At 38.8% G+C, this 16,579-nt stretch overlaps 2 protein-coding genes across 2 annotated transcripts in view; both read left to right on the top strand.

The window, feature by feature from the left end:
• The first annotated feature begins 8,987 nt into the window (after positions 1–8,987).
• LOC112043826 (transient receptor potential channel pyrexia) lies at positions 8,988–12,285 on the top strand. The gene has a single exon (XM_024079433.2). It carries the CDS (start codon positions 9,003–9,005, stop codon positions 12,021–12,023), a length of 3,021 nt encoding a protein of 1,006 aa, XP_023935201.2. The 5' UTR covers positions 8,988–9,002; the 3' UTR covers positions 12,024–12,285.
• A 942-nt stretch (positions 12,286–13,227) lies between these two features.
• Positions 13,228–16,579, top strand: part of LOC112043825 (protein unc-79 homolog) — a 52,792-nt gene continuing 49,440 nt past the window's right edge. The window contains exon 1 of the mRNA XM_052888517.1: positions 13,228–14,803. Within this exon, the coding sequence (XP_052744477.1) occupies positions 14,665–14,803 (139 nt within the window). The 5' untranslated portion in view covers positions 13,228–14,664. The remainder of the gene's footprint in view (positions 14,804–16,579) is intronic.

Raw genomic sequence — 16,579 nt, 5'->3', positions numbered from 1 at the left:
TGGATTTACTAGACGAAGGTCATGGGTTAAGCCGATTGAGGTTTTCTTGATCGGTCGAGGTCTGGCTGGTGGGAGGCTTCGGCCGTGGCTAGTTACCACCCTAATGACAAAGACCGGCTTAGCATTCTGGTACGGTGTAAAGTACCTGCATGAATTAAATGAATTTTGTTTTGATTTTAGATTCTGCGAAGAAGAGCCGGTAATAAACCCAATAGTCCTTGGTCAAGACATAAGTGGACAAACCCGTGTGTGATCCGTCGATATCACGTGCACCGAACACGTGTGTCGGGAACGGAAAAACAGAACAATGAAATAATTTGACCATTAGCATTAATGCATCTGCTTAACTTACGGCGTCCATCCACACAACGAAATTGAGCGTTTCGAATTTTTACCCGACTGCGCAGGATAATGGGACTGCGCAGATAATAGGATAATACCTTACCTATAACCAAACCTAATACCATACCTTAACTATAACTTGAAAAATTACTGGATTGATAAAAATTTCAACCCCTATTTAAACTTTTTTTTTAATTTACGGTACGGTTGATTGTTTTTTATACTAACAAATAAACAGGTTTTATTTTATTATTTATTTACTTAATCCTTATATGACAAAATTTCGAAAACCTACTTTAATCAAAGGTTTACCTATAGATACCTATTTAATCAATCTCTTAATACCATCTTTCGAAAAATCAGTAGGTATACAATCCTGTGGGAACTCGGAAATATAATATAACCTGTAATACTAAAGTGTTTTTCAGATAGCATGCGTACATACAAGGACAGTTGCCTTACGATGTTCATAATACGTACTAAAACAGTATAGATATAATATAGTGAAACAATTTTTAAAATTGGCTACTTCATTTAGGCGCAAAAGCGTAACAAACAAACCAACTCATCGAATGTATAATACCTACTTTGATTATATATACGTCTATATAATCAAAGGATACCTACTACTTAGGAAATTAAATAAATTAAAGAAATATGAATAGGTACCTACTTAACTAATTAAATTGACAGGCACTGAAATAAAAGAATTTTTAAAATCGGTCCATAATTGACGGAATTATCGCTGGACATACATAAAAAAAAAAAAAAAAAACATACATACAGCTGAACGTAGAACCTCCTCCTTTTTGGAAGTCGGTTAAAAAGAGCGCATACCAAACAAAAACCCAGTACGTAGGTAGTTATTATACGTTTTAAAATAACAACTTCTCATTATTCAATTGTTCGATTTTTCCCACCAGTATGACTTAGAATCGTATTATTATAATTGTCTATAGATTGGGGGCCAGTGGTGACCAGACGTTTGTCATTATAGTAGAGCTGCTGTAAGTTTGTTGTTGTAATATAGTTCGAAGAGCCGATGGATGTTGGGGTCCCAAAGCGCTGGAATGGCTACCCCGCACTAGAAAGCTTAGTGTTCATCGACCGCCAACCAGGTGGACTGATGACATCAAACGAGTCGAAGGGATCCGCTGAATTCGTCGTCGTCGTTATCAACCCATATACGGCTCACTACTGAGCTCGAGTCCTCTCAGAATGAGAGGGGTTAGGCCAATAGTCCACCACGCTGACCCAATGCGGATTGGCAGACTTCACACACACAGATAATTAAGAAATTCTCTGTTGTAGAGGTTTCCTCAAGATGTTTTCCTTCACCGTTTGAGACATGTGATATTTAATTTCTTAAAATGCACACAACTGAAAAGTTGGAGGTGCATGCTCCGGACTGGATTCGAACCCACACCTTCCGGAATCGGAGGCAGAGGTCGTATCCACTGGGCTATCACGGCTCTATTATTAATTCGCTAATTAATTATTATTTTATATTAACAATTATTAATTCGCTTTTGTAAAATGATGCTATGCTTGGAGTTTTTCTGCGTGATCGAATCAGAAATGAGGAAAACTGCAGAAAAACCAAAGTCACTGACATAGCTCAACGAGTCGCGAAGCTGCAGTGGCAATTGGCAGGCCACATAGTTCGTAGAGCCGATGGACTTTGGGGTCCCCAGGTGCTGCAATAGCGACCCCGCACCGGAAAGCACAGTGTTGTTCGACCCCCCACTAGGTGGACCGAAGACATCAAGCGAGTTGCAGGGAGCCGCTGGATGCTTAGGCTCGAGATCGCTTGTTTGGAAGTCCATGCTAGAGGCTTATGTCCAGCAGTGGACGTCCATCGGTTGTTATTGATGATGATGATGATGATGATGATGATAATGAAAATGACGAAGGTCTGGGCAATACAGGCTTCTATACCATCATTAGCAAATAAAAATATATTGCCGTGACTGGCTAATGAGGTAATTTGGTTTGTAATTAATATTTGAAATTCGAATAGGTACCAATGACCATAACTCGAAAAGGTAATTTAAGTGTTACCAGTAATTAATTTAAAATTACACAAGTTATTTTTTAATTTCATGTACCTACCTACTTTTACATCAGTAATTTGTGTTTGATTGACTAGCTATTAATAATAGTAAAAACTAGTGGTATGAAGTTGTAGGTAAATGTTGAAAAAATTAAATGAAATTGAAATGGGGCAAATTTTCTGACAGCACCGGGGGGGGGGGGGGGGGAAACCGGGGCTAAACAAGTTAATGTTAGTGCCTCCCTGAAGAACATAATACTTTTTGCATAATATAATAACATGAAAAATAGGTACAACAGATACCTATAAAAAAACGCATTCACAAAAACGGTACATCGGAGCCATACTGGAGAGACGATAAAATGTTAGTAAATAGGTGCAAAAAGAAGCGATGTGAGCCGCCCGACCGGCCATTGTTAATAGCACTTGATCGCTGTAAGAGACCTTTTACACTCAACTAGTTTTGGTGTTCAATATTATACTAGCTAGCAAATTATTTTAGTTATTTCGTAAAGAGAAAAGAAAAACGTCGACCAATAGTAGCGCATCGTAAATCGCTCCGACTCTCGCAACGAAAGAGAAAGCGATATTTTCGATCCCGATGCTACTGGCCGACAATGCTTTTTCTTTCTTTCTTCACAAGATATTATGTCGTTGATGTCGTTGATCCGCACCAAACATTCGCATCTCTAACCTGAGCAACTAAACTATTAGGTTGATTCTGCCACCACATTCTGGTTGTGTTATGATCTGAAATACATAGTTTCTGGTGTTATTATGAGTCATATTTAACACAGTCTACAATACAGATAAACGGGCGGCAGTGGTTATGTTTTTAGGGGATGATTTTCCATTTAGTATCGTGTATACCATCTACCTAACCTTGTCCAATCCAATCTTACTAATACTATAAACGCGACAGTTTGTATGGATGTTTGTTACTCTTTGTCACTCTTTTACTGAAAATTTGTCTGAAATTTAAAACAAAGATAGATAATATCCTAGATTAACACTTAGGCTACTCATCATTCATCCCAAAACAAAGTCTGTAATTAAATTCGTGAAAATAGGATTAATTGAAGTCTGATACTTATGTGCGATAACGAAATAAAGACAGACGTTACTTTAATTTTCAGAATCAGAATATGATTACTTTATTTTTTTCTAATAAATATAAATAATAAGCGTATATTTTAGGATATTATATCCGACGGGTGGGTAGGTATGGAACTTAAAACCTCTCAGATTTTATTCTGGCGCTTGAACCGTGAAATATTAAGGCTTTAACGATGTTATAAATCATTTGTATGGAAATTATGTACAAGTAAGTCATGATAATTAAATGTAAATATAATATACTAGCGGACGCCCGCGACTTCGTCCGCGTAAATTTCGATGTCAACTTTACTACTACCCCTACCCTACCCTACCCCTACCCTACCACTACCCCAACCCCTACACCCTACCCCCATCCTACCCCTACCCCCATCCTACCCCTACCCTCACCGTACACTATCCTTTTCCTACCCCTATCCCACCCGTACCCCTATCTCACGCCTATCCTACCCCTACCCTACCACTTCCCTATCCTACCCGTACCTCTACCCTACCACTACCCTACCTCTACTCCTACCCTACCACTACCCTAAACCCGGCCCTAAACCTACCCTACCCCTGCACTACCCCTACGATTCCCTACCCGTACCCTACCCTAACCTGTAACTTCTCTATCTTACTCCTACCCTTAGCAAAATCGGTCCAGTCCTTCGAGAGTGGTGGTATGACCAAGAGAAATAGAGACTTCTATGCTAATAATATAAAGAGGTAAAGTTCGTGTGGTTGTAGTAGGTAATCTCTGGATCTACTGGACCGATTTGGAAAATTGTTTTACCAATAGAAAGCTACGTTATTTGCGAGTGTCATAGGCTATGTTTGATCCCCATATTCACACGGGAACGGGAACTACGTAAATGAAAGCGCCGGGCGTCATATAGAAATTTTGTATTATCTCCGAAACTATTTAAGTAATTAACATACTGTAAAGGGCAAATTTATCTCCATAATATCCTCCTATATAATCCTCCTTGTGATTATTAAATAATTTATTTTAATAAGGATTAAAGTTTAGTTGTGTGGTGGTCACACACACATAGATCACTAGCGGTAGCAGGAAGAGGACACCGGCAGATCCAGACTGGCTTTGCTACTACCACTATAAGTTTAGAGCCCGAGCACACAAATGTGTTCAACCGTGTACGTGGAAGACATCGAACCAGCCTACTAGCAGTGCGGAAAACTAGCTTCGGTCCTGTCTGCGGCGGGAGGCTGTGACCCGTTGATAAATTACCGCTTGTGTATAACTGACGAAAACAGTAAATTACGGTTTTTAATAGATAGTGGTGCTAATGTGTCGGTGTTACCCCGGTGGGCAGTGCGCGAGAAAAATAGAGCGTGCGAGGACTATAGACTGTATGCCGCGAACGGTACACCTATTAAGACATTTGGGTTGCATAGTTTAGTATTAAATTTAAAGTTAAGGAGAGCATTTCGGTGGACATTTATAGTTGCTGACGTTAGACAGCCTATAATAGGAGCCGATTTTTTAACTAAGTATAAGTTAGTGGTAGATTTTAGTAAACGGAAACTAGTGGATCAGGTAACAAATTTTAATGTTATTGCTAGTATGTCACAGTGCATGGAAAGTTCAATAACTACAATTCATAATCAACACCCACATTATAGTTTGTTAGCTAAATATCCAGATTTAACTAAACCGGTATCTTTTAAGGAAGTTCCTAAGCATAGCGTTTGTCATCACATCGAGACGAACGGTCCGCCTGTTCAATGTCGAGCAAGACCGTTACCGCCAGACCGATACGCTAAGGCTAAAGAGGAATTTCGGTTAATGTGTGAAATGGGAATATGCAGACCCAGTAAAAGCGCGTGGGCAAGCCCTCTGCATATAGTGCTTAAAAAAAATGGGCAGATAAGGCCATGTGGTGACTATAGGCGCTTAAATGCTATTACTAAGCCTGATAGTTACCCTATACCCAGGTTACGCGATTTCACGTACTTACTCGCTGGTAAGAAAATTTTTTCACGGTTAGATATAAACAGAGCTTACAATTGCATACCAGTTAACGAGATGGACATTGAAAAGACGTCTGTGTCAACCCCTTTCGGGGCTTTCGAGTTCATCAGACTTCCTTTTGCCCTTCGAAATGCTGGCCAAAGTTTTCAGCGTTTTATGTGTCATAGCGTACTCCCAGACTTAGATTTTTTATTCGTGTATATAGATGATATAATAATTGCAAGTAACAACGTCGACGAGCATAGAAAACATTTAGAGGAAGTATTTAGTCGCTTAGAGAAGTTCGGTATTACTCTGAATATATCAAAGTGTTGTTTCGAACAGACAAAATTGGAGTTTTTAGGTCATGAAGTAACAACGGAAGGGATTCGTCCACTCGACGAGAAGGTGAAAGCCATCATCGAGTTTCCGAGGCCAGCTACTGTGGACCAACTCCGGAGATTTTTAGGTATGTTAAATTTCTATAGATCACACATACCAGGTGCCGCTGAAAAGCAGTCTGAGTTGGATCGCTATTTAACGAATACAAAAAAAAAAGATAAGTCAAAAATCGCTTGGACTGATTCAGCAAACGCTCAGTTTGAGCAGTGTAAACAGAGCCTAAGTGACGCCGCGACGTTAACGTATCCTGCGATAGACAAACCTTTGGCGCTTATGACGGATGCTTCAGAGTCATGCATGGGTGCGGTTCTACAGCAAAGAGAAGGTAACGTATGGAAACCTATTGCTTATTTTTCTAAAAAGTTCTCGGAAGCACAAAGGAAATATAGTACCTATGATCGAGAGTTATTAGCCATTTATTCGGCGATAGCTCACTTTCGATATATGATAGAAGGTCGTAATTTTATTGTGTATACTGACCATAGACCTCTAATTTATGTTTTTTCAAAGATAGGTAGCGTGAAAGAGCTACCTAGGCGAGCTAGACAGATAATGTTCATTAGCGAATTCACTACGGACATACGCCACGTGAGCGGGTTAGATAACATAGTAGCTGACACTTTGTCCCGCGTGGAAGAAATTGTTTGTCCTACGGTCATTGATTTCACGGAACTCGCACGTGTACAAAATGATGACGAAGAGTTAAGCGAACTAAAGAAAAAAATACAATACAAAAACATCGTGATGCCAGGCACCGATAGTTGCGTTGTTTGCGAAACATCGACTAATAAGGCCCGACCATACTTACCGGAAAGTTTTAGACGTATCGCTTTCAATGCAATTCATAGTTTAAGTCACCCGGGTATTCGCGCTACCAACAAAATGGTTAGAGATAGATACTTTTGGGTAGGTATGAATAAAGATATCCGAAGATGGGCTAAGGCCTGTATCCCATGTCAACGATCTAAGATTCAAAAGCATACTGTATCCGATTTAGGTACTTTCGAGAAAGTAGATCGTTTTAGTCACTTAATGATTGACATAATAGGCCCTCTCAATACATCACCCGAGGGATATAGATACTGTTTGACTATGATAGATAGAGGTACGCGTTGGCCAGAAGCTGTCCCAATTAAAGAAATCACAGCTGAAGTAGTAGCCAAAGCTCTTTATGAAAACTATATAACGCGTTTCGGAGTATTTTTTAAGTGTACTTCCGATCAAGGTCGTTGTTTCGAGAGTAATCTTTTCAAGCAACTCATGAATCTTATGGGTATTGAAAAGATCCGCACTACCGCTTATCACCCGCAGAGTAATGGGATGATAGAACGGTGGCACAGATCTTTAAAAGCAGCACTTATGGCTAGACTGTCAACTAAAAGTTGGGTAGAAGAACTACCAACCGTTTTACTAGGTTTAAGAGCCGCTGTACGGGCAGACACTAATGTTAGTTGTGCTGAAATGGTATACGGCACAAGTATTAGGCTGCCAGGTGAATTTTATGATATAAGTAAGGATAACATTTTAGATAGCTCTAGTTATGTAAGCAAATTAAAAAAGTATAATTAATGATTTAAAACCTGTTAAAAGGGTCAATAAAGACTCGAGAAAAATTTTTGTTCACCAGGATTTACACACTTGTGACAAAGTATTTATCAGGAACGACGCGGTGCGTAAGCCTCTCCAAGCGCCTTACGACGGTCCGTACCGAGTAATTAGCAGGACAGAGAAAGTTTTTAAGGTCCAATTACCCACACGTCAGGTTATAGTTTCTATAGATCGGTTGAAACCAGCTTATATTTTGGAGGAAAACGATAATCCCCAAAATACTATGTCGTCAAAAACTACGGAACCGATTTTAAAAAAGAAAGTCACAGTGTGTACGGTCCCTTATAATACCAACGGTGTAAAATGCAAAACAACGAGCAGTGGTCGCGTCAGCCGCGTACCTGCACGTTATGCTTAGTTGCATTATTGTTAATTGTTTCGTCATGTTTATAATTTTAAGAAATTAGTTGTGCAATGTTAAAGTAAAAACCATATTCTGCTTAAAGTAATTGTATTTGAAGGTGTTCTACAAAATTGTTTACATAATATTACACTTATACAAATTTTACATTGTCATTTATATATTTTTTTTTGTTTTATTTTTTTTTTTTTTGTTGTAGCTTTACAGAGTTCATTAGTTTAAGTGTAACAAGTGTATGCTCCTCGTGAAACGTTTTGTCAGCATTGTGCTTATAGTGTTAAGAATGAAACACCCCTATACTACCTATACATTGTTTTCTGTAAAAAAAAAAAAAAGGGGGTGGAATGATGTGGTGGTCACACACACATAGATTGTAAATGAAAATGCTACTTAAGCATTTTCGTAATTATGACGAAGTCAATACGGGCGGTTTGTCGCCAGTCGTTACCTAACCGTTGTAACTGATAGTCAATATAAGTGTTTTATCAGTTGAGCCTACTATTATTTATCACCCATAACCGCTACCCGGGACACGACATACCTTACTCAAACCCAAATATATAAGTATCCAAATAGTACTAAAGTGATACAAAAGTTGTATAAATAATGACGTAAACCTAAGTATATAAAATTAATAATTTTTAAAACACAAAAGGTACTATATCTGCTAATATATAGAAGATAGATATATGGTGTCGCGGACTTTTTTGTAGAACTGTTAAAGGTACATAAAGCCTCCATACATTAATTTCTATTTTACACAATGGTTAAGGCAGCGCATGCGAATAAGTCTGCTTAGGAGGATTTTCGGTCCGACCTGTATGACAAAAACTGTGATAACTCGGCTAATATATATCATACTAATATAAAATATAGCCTATAGCACTCCCCGATAATGTAGCATTCTACTGGTGAAAGAATTTTTGAAATCGGACCAGTAGTTCCGAAGATTACCCCATTTAAAAAATGTGACAAACTTACAAACTTACAAACTTTACCTCTTTATAATATTAGTATAGATTAGTATAGATTTATTGAGAGAAGTTTTAGTCTTAGATGCAGAAGTTTTACCTAGTTTAGGCGAGTTTCAAAATACTGAACGGTATTAAAGTTCGTTTAAGAAGAAACATAAAATAAAAAAAAAAATGAAAGAATTTATTTGATCAATGTGTAGGATCTCTTACGGCAAAGGTGCGCGCGATTCATCCACATTAGCACAATTGACGAACAATAGCGGGCAGGCGCTCCCGCTCAGTCCCGCGCCGGCCGCCCGCATGCCCACCGCGCGCAGCCTGCTCACGCGGCGCTGGTTCCGCTCGCGCCGCGCGCCGCGCCCCGACGACGCCGATGACGGCCCTGCGCCGCCGCCCGCCATGGACCGCCGGCCGCGCGTCGCGCGCGTGCTCAGCTCCCCCGCGCGGGCGCAGGCCGCTCCGCTCGACGAGGAGTCCCTCGAGCGGGCCTACCCCTCCATGGGGCAGCTCGAGTATGTGCTCGCCGGCTCGTCACCCCCCGCCGAGAGCGCCCCCAACATGTACGACAGCTTCGAGGAGCCGCCGCTCGACCTAACTGCGCACATCTGCTCCGACTCGCTACGTCAGAGCGCTTACGAACAGATGCGAGCGGTCGGTGGCCGGCTCCGACTGCTCGACGAGCTGGAATCCGGCGTCATAACGACTGAGACCGCCGGCACTACGTTCGCGGCGACGTCCGAAGCCGAAAGGAATGTCTGCCTTTTTTGGGCGTCCTTTCTGAAACTTGGACAATTTTTACCGCCGTTGATAGAGGCGGGCGCGGATCCGCTGTACTTCGACGCGCTCGGCCTGTCCCCATTACACGCGGCCGCGTTTAGCGGCTCCACGGAGTGCGCCAATTATTTGCTATCATGCGGAGCGGACCCCAATTATATGCCGAGATGTTTTGCGCCTCTCCACTGCGCTGCATTCGGAAATTCCGTTGAAGTGGCTAACATACTCATCAACCGCGGCGCTTCGGTTCACGCGGCCGTCAAATACGTCAACTGCGAAGGTGGCCTACTACATTGCGCCGTGCGAGCCAATTCCGTTGAATGTCTGAAGCTGTTTATTTCGCACGGAGTCGACGTTAATCAAATAGAACCCGGCGGCACTAATGCGATTCACCTTGCCGCCGATTTGGGGATGATTCAATGTCTAGCGATCCTTCTAGAAACACCCGGGGCGGATCCTAACGTCAGAACGAGAGTAGGCGACAGAGAATCGACGGCATTGCATCTGGCCGCCGACGGCGGGTTTGTGGAATGTGTGGATTTACTCCTCACTAAAGGTGCTGACTCTACCTTAAAAAATCATAGAGGATTTACGGCTTTACATCTAGCAGCACGTTCGGCGAGCTTGGAATGTGTAGAATCGCTGCTCCGGAAAGGAAATGCAGAACCGAATTCTATGGATTTTGATAAAAGAACTCCCCTTCATGCCGCAATAGGAAAATCAGACAGCGCTTGCGACATCATTGAGACCTTAATAAGTTGGGGAGCGAATGTCAATCAAAAAGATGAATACGGGTTCACGGCGTTGCACTTAGCTGCACTCGACGGACTCTCTGCGTGCGTGGAGACTCTAATTTATCACGGCGCTGATGTAACGACCCGATCTAAAAAAGGAAACTCGGCTCTTAATGTAATCGCCCGAAAGACTCCCGCGTCCCTAGCAATGATAACTAGGAAACTGGACTGCGCCATCACACTGCACCACTCGCAATCGAGCAACCGAGAGGTCGAACTTGAACTTGACTTCCGCAGCATTTTGCAACACTGCTATCCACGGGAAATAAGCTATCTGAATACATTCGTAGACGAAGGACAGAAGGAAGTATTGTTACATCCTCTCTGCTCGGCGTTCCTGTATATAAAATGGGAGAAAATACGCAAATATTATGTTGCACGGTTATTTTTAAGCTTTATTTTTGTTCTTTGTCTTACACTTTACGTACTAACTGCACTTGCACATAATTGTTATAATGGAAGCAAAGACATGGAGGAGACGATACAGGAACAAGAGCTCTGTCAAAAGCAATCAATACTTGGAGATTTATTGAGAAAGAACCCATTCGTGATAGAAATGCAATGGTGGGTGCTCGCTGGCATAACGATTTTTGAAATATTTAGGAAAGTTTATGGGATAGCCGGTTACTCGACGGTGAAACAGTACTTGATGCAATCGGAAAACATAATAGAGTGGTTTGTAATTATCAGCGTATTCTTGATATCATACATCTATACAAATATCACATATACATGGCAAAATCATGTAGGAGCATTCGCAGTTCTTGCGGGCTGGACAAACTTGATGATGATGATCGGCCAATTGCCAGTCTTTGGAACCTACGTCGCAATGTACCAAAAGGTACAAAAGGAATTTGCGAAGCTGTTGATGGCATATTCGTGTATTCTAATTGGATTTACGATTAGCTTCTGTGTGATATTTCCCGACTCATCTTCTTTCGCAAATCCATTCATGGGATTCATAACTGTGCTGACTATGATGATCGGCGAATTAAATTTGGATTTGCTCCTAAACGAGCCAGATGGCAATGACCCGCCGGTATTGCTGGAGTTTTCTGCCCAAATAACCTATGTTCTGTTTCTTATGTTTGTAACCGTTGTGCTCATGAATTTGCTGGTCGGTATAGCCGTTCACGATATCCAAGGATTGAGGAAAACGGCTGGTCTCTCTAAACTAGTTCGTCAAACTAAACTCATTTCTTACATGGAATTGGCTTTATTCAACGGGTATTTGCCTAAATGCCTGCTAAAAATATTGCACTCATCGGCTTTAGTTTCACCGCAGGCTTATAGAGTCGTGTTGAGTGTCAAACCGTTGAATCCTAGCGAGAAACGCTTACCGAGAGATATAATGATGGCAGCTTATGATATCGCCAAAATGAGGAAACAGTACGGTCATACGATATCTTCAAACGGTTCAACTACTGGAGCATATTCATGTTTCAAAAAGTACGAAAACAACAATGACTCTAGCTATCGGGAGTATGGTTACTCATCGGGGATTGGAAATCTTCAATCGAGATTGGATGAGACATCGGAGAATGTTCGGCAGTTGACACAGGAAGTGAAAGAGCTAAAGAAGCTAATAAGTGCCCAACAGCTCGTAATACAGCAAGCCCTGGCTGGAGCGATGGATAACCGTTGATGATATAATAGGCCATTTATTTTCAATGCCAACGGTACAAGTCAACAAACTGTAGCGAGCGCTTGCCGTATATAGAACTCGCTTAAAAGATCGTTACTGTCGCGAATTTTAGACAATAATGTGATATTTTGGTAGTTTAAAATGTCGGGAGTTAAATTGTACTTTAGATGGAGGACGATGAGCTGTGATCGTTTAAGATAATGTGATTTTGTGATATACCTAAGTAATTTATCATGATATTAAATTTATTTTTTAATATTGATATTACTATTTTATTTTCGTTTCCTTCTGATATTAAAAAAGATAAAGGTCCTTAAGTAGTTGTGAAAATAAAGAAACTTTATCTATTGTTTGTAGGTATTAGTAATAACGATAATTATAATGAAAATATTAAATTAATTATTGCTTGATCAGAATTAACATGAAAAACCTTGACTAGCTACAATTTGTTTTTGTTGTCTCTACAATGCTGGTAGAGTTTAGATACTGAAATTGCCCGTAGAATATTAAAGAAATTGGAAAAAGTTTGGTAAAAGACCACATAATAATATGTGTGTGTGTAAACATTACTATATAAAAAAATAATATTGCAAGTATCAAACTGATTTATTCCAATATTTGAACTATAATTTTGAGAATGCCTTTCGATTTCTTTTAAATTTGTCGGCCGATTTCAGTCTCTACTTTCAGTAGGTAGCTCAACTCTAGAACAAAAGAGTTCTCTTTTAAACCGCAACATGTTGGAGTGTGTGAAAGAGAATCACGACGTGTGTAAAAGAAGTAGATAGATGATAACTTGGCGAGTGATAGATGCGAACGGAAGAGATGGACACTTTGCAGACCCCGCATAGGTGGGTTAAGATATATATTGATCGTGATGACTGGATTAGGCTCCGCGCCACGGCATAGAAGAAGATCCGCGGCTAAAACCTGAACTAAAATAATCGACAGCGCCTTATACAAATGACAATAAGACCGCCAATACCAAATGACAATGAACGCCATTATGACATTAGCTCTGCGCTTACGGGACTTGTTTCGTGGCGAGGAGTCTACATGCGGACGTTAAAAATCGGTCGCTCTTGACAATTATTTTGTTCCTTTTTATATAGCAATTTCTCTCGTTACTTCAATGTCATTGTCATCAGTTGTCATCTTTATTTGACGTCTGTGATTGTCATGTTCCAAATGTCATAAAATCGTAAATATGAAAATGGAGTTGCGCGGTAAGCTCAAATGAAAACAAACTTACAAAGTTCGAGTTTTAGATCGATAGCCCGAAGAGAATAGCAAATCTAGACTCAGATCTCATCTCTTTCGCCCAGGCTGACCGCGATCTGTGACTAAATTGCTGTTTAGTGTATTGATTAAGCCTTTCTTACCATTTCGCGTGTGTCAGTCAAATGCAGGGCAGTTTCAAGATACAGTTGATTAACATGGGGACCAGGGCGGCGGCCTGTGAGTCGATTATTGTTAAGAAAAGACGCCGCTTTAGGCTTAATTGCTCGTTTAACCCGGCGTGAGCTTTTGAGCCGGACCTAGAGCTGTACTGTACCTACCTGCTTGCCCATACCCATCTTTTCTTGATTTTTGTATAATTTAAGTAGGTAGGTACTTTAACGAGTTCCATATTATGCTTTATCGCCTCTCAGTCTCGTGTTTATGAAATATCTAATATTAACAGTTGTATTTAATAAAGTAGCTTAATTTTAAATGATATATAAATTGTATCATTTTTAGTAATTTTTAACCGACTTCAAAAAAGGAGGAGGTTCCCAATTCGTCTGTATGTTTTTTTTTAACTTACCAAGAAAACTTATAACTTACTCAAGAAGTAGTCTTCAAACAAATTACTAATGGAATTGTGTGAAAATTGTACTAACGGAAAAGTAATTTTTAGTCACTAAATTATTATACACATCATAAAATCATGAAAAATTAAGTATTTGAGTGCTTCAATTTTGTATGATACATACATGTAAAAGTCAAAATAATACAAGCTTAAGCTTGAAAATATTATGATTATTGAAAGAAGGCATTATCTAGACTAATACATTACACATTTGCACTTATCATCAGACGAGATTATGTTCAAGCCTAAGCTACGAGTTATTTTTATCCTTTTGAGACTGACAAGCTCACTTTGGGTTAAAAAGCACTTGCCACAGACTAAATAAAAAGGATAGACACAATACATGGTTTTAAGAAGATATAGTGTATATACTGTATATAGACTGATATACTAATAATTTAATATAACTAATATTGGAAAAAAATTAACTTTCATTCAATAATGATGACTTTGAGGCAGAATTCAGGTTGACAGGAGTAGGGGTGCCAAAAACATGAAACATACAGTAAGCTTAAAAAACCATGCCATGTAAATCATAATCTGGAGAAAGAAATTTGTGATCTAAATAAGATTAGATAAATCTTTATGTTATAAAATAGTAGAGGAATAAGTAATTATAGTATCTTCACATATCCTCTAAAATCTCAACACAATTTATCATATTACACCAAGGGAGCTGCCTCCAAACAAAGTTCACATACAACTAAATGTTTTACACTGACACTTTCAGGAGAAAAAGAAAGGAGGTTGTTCCTGCATTTGTCTCACCTTTTCATCCAAGTCTGTGGCATGCATGCACGTCCATTAATGCATTTCTTTTTCAGAGGTTCCTCGGCGACCTCAGTAAAAGCTTTTAGTGTGTACCCAATGCAGACCGCGCAGGCGTCTGATAACATGCAGCTTGTTCTGGAGCCGCTGAACATGAAAGGTGAGCTCGTGATGGCGGGCCCTTGTTTATTCTGACTGTTTGCACAGTACCAGCCCTTGTTCTAGGGTTGCCACCTTGAAAAATCTGAACAAAAAAAGAATTAATATGATAGGCGTGATAGGCTTCTTTTACCATGTTTAATCTTCATCATTAAACCAGCTACAGGAATTCAGCAATTTTTTTTTGTTAAGGTATGCAAATATACAGACACTAATCAGTTAAGTAATTACATTATAGTTTGTACATTTATTTTAGCAATATGTATGAAACAAATAATTTTAAAATTACTAAATTTGAATAATTTAGGAATTTAAAATTCACATAATTCCTCTTTACAGTGAATTGAAAAAAATAAAATGCATTAATACAATAATATATACTAAAAGTAGGTAATTAAAAATTTATCTTAAATGGTGGCAACCCTACTTGTCCCACGCTATGCTTGGCCGCATAAGGCTAGATGTCTTGAGTCTTCTATCCTGTCTGAGTCTAAATAATTCTAGTATTGCCATCTAGCTGAAATTCTTCTTTCAACAAATTGAGGCTATGCTCCTACTCTCTTGTTTTATTTCTAGGTTTACAATATGAAATTTAAAATATAGTCTGACTAGTCTAACTGATTCGCATCTTCTAGACATGCATATATTCTTTTTAGAAACTTAATATCTCAATAAAATCTCTTTGATCATTTAAAAAAATGTTTGAATGTTGCATGTATAAATAAACTTATCAATTATTTAAATTTTTTAAAATAATGTTTTAACCTCTTGTGATGGAATCTTTTTAAAAATTTGTTTCTCAGGTACTTGAGCCGTTTTCCTTTAGTTAGGTTTATTATTTTAACAATTTTAAAAAACAAATAATTTAGAAATCATATTCTATAGCTATATTACAAGTCTATAAGACATAAGTTTTATTAAAGTTATGTTTTGAAGGTTTAGGGTGAGGGTAGATATAGTAAGATGGCAATCCTATGTTACTTGTTAGTTGGTTGTAAATGTAACCCTACTCTGTCTGAAAATTGTTGCACGCTCCCCCAAGGTAATGATTGGTGTTGACCTTTCGGTGTTCAGTGTTGACCCAGTGTGTCCTTCTGTGTTTGGTGTTGACCTTTACGTGACCTTTGATGTTGTGCCCGAACAGTGTTGCCAACTTCATGAAATTTCCAGGTTTTTAGGGTAAATACAATTATAAAACATAAACAATACTTTACCATATTTATACGAATTTCATGTTTTTTTAATTGCCTAGGTTTGGGTTTTAAACAGCATCATTAATACATATTAAAAATAGCAAGAACAAATTATATAAACATTTTCTGAGATGTCATTTAGGAATTAGAGGTAAGTCTAAGTATTCTTAACCACTGGACAAGTTACGACAGTTTTATATGTGATTTTTTTTTGTTTTCTAATTTATAACATATGTATCTAATTAATGTTATATATACCTAATTTATGATACACCAAAGGATTATTATAAATAATATGCTTTCAATCATATTCTCCTACATTAATACAAGGCATATTGCATCTAAACCAAATTAGAACATAGTGAAGGTACCATAGTTCAAATTATTGAAACCAGTCTTTCAAAAGTTTGCTTGATGAGAGCTATGCTGTATATTTGGTTGGATACACTGAGACCTTATAGCAATGTTTGTGAATATGTCAAACTATCTGTAATTTACCATGTGGGTTCTGCATTGGGACATATCTAAAGTATAGTTTTATTTTTGGCTGCTTTTATTTTTTTCTATGCCAGTTTTCTTCTATA

Source organism: Bicyclus anynana, chromosome 22, assembly GCF_947172395.1.
Source record: "Bicyclus anynana chromosome 22, ilBicAnyn1.1, whole genome shotgun sequence".
Lineage (NCBI taxonomy): Eukaryota > Metazoa > Arthropoda > Insecta > Lepidoptera > Nymphalidae > Bicyclus > Bicyclus anynana.
This window is presented reverse-complemented; position numbering and strand designations above follow the sequence as displayed.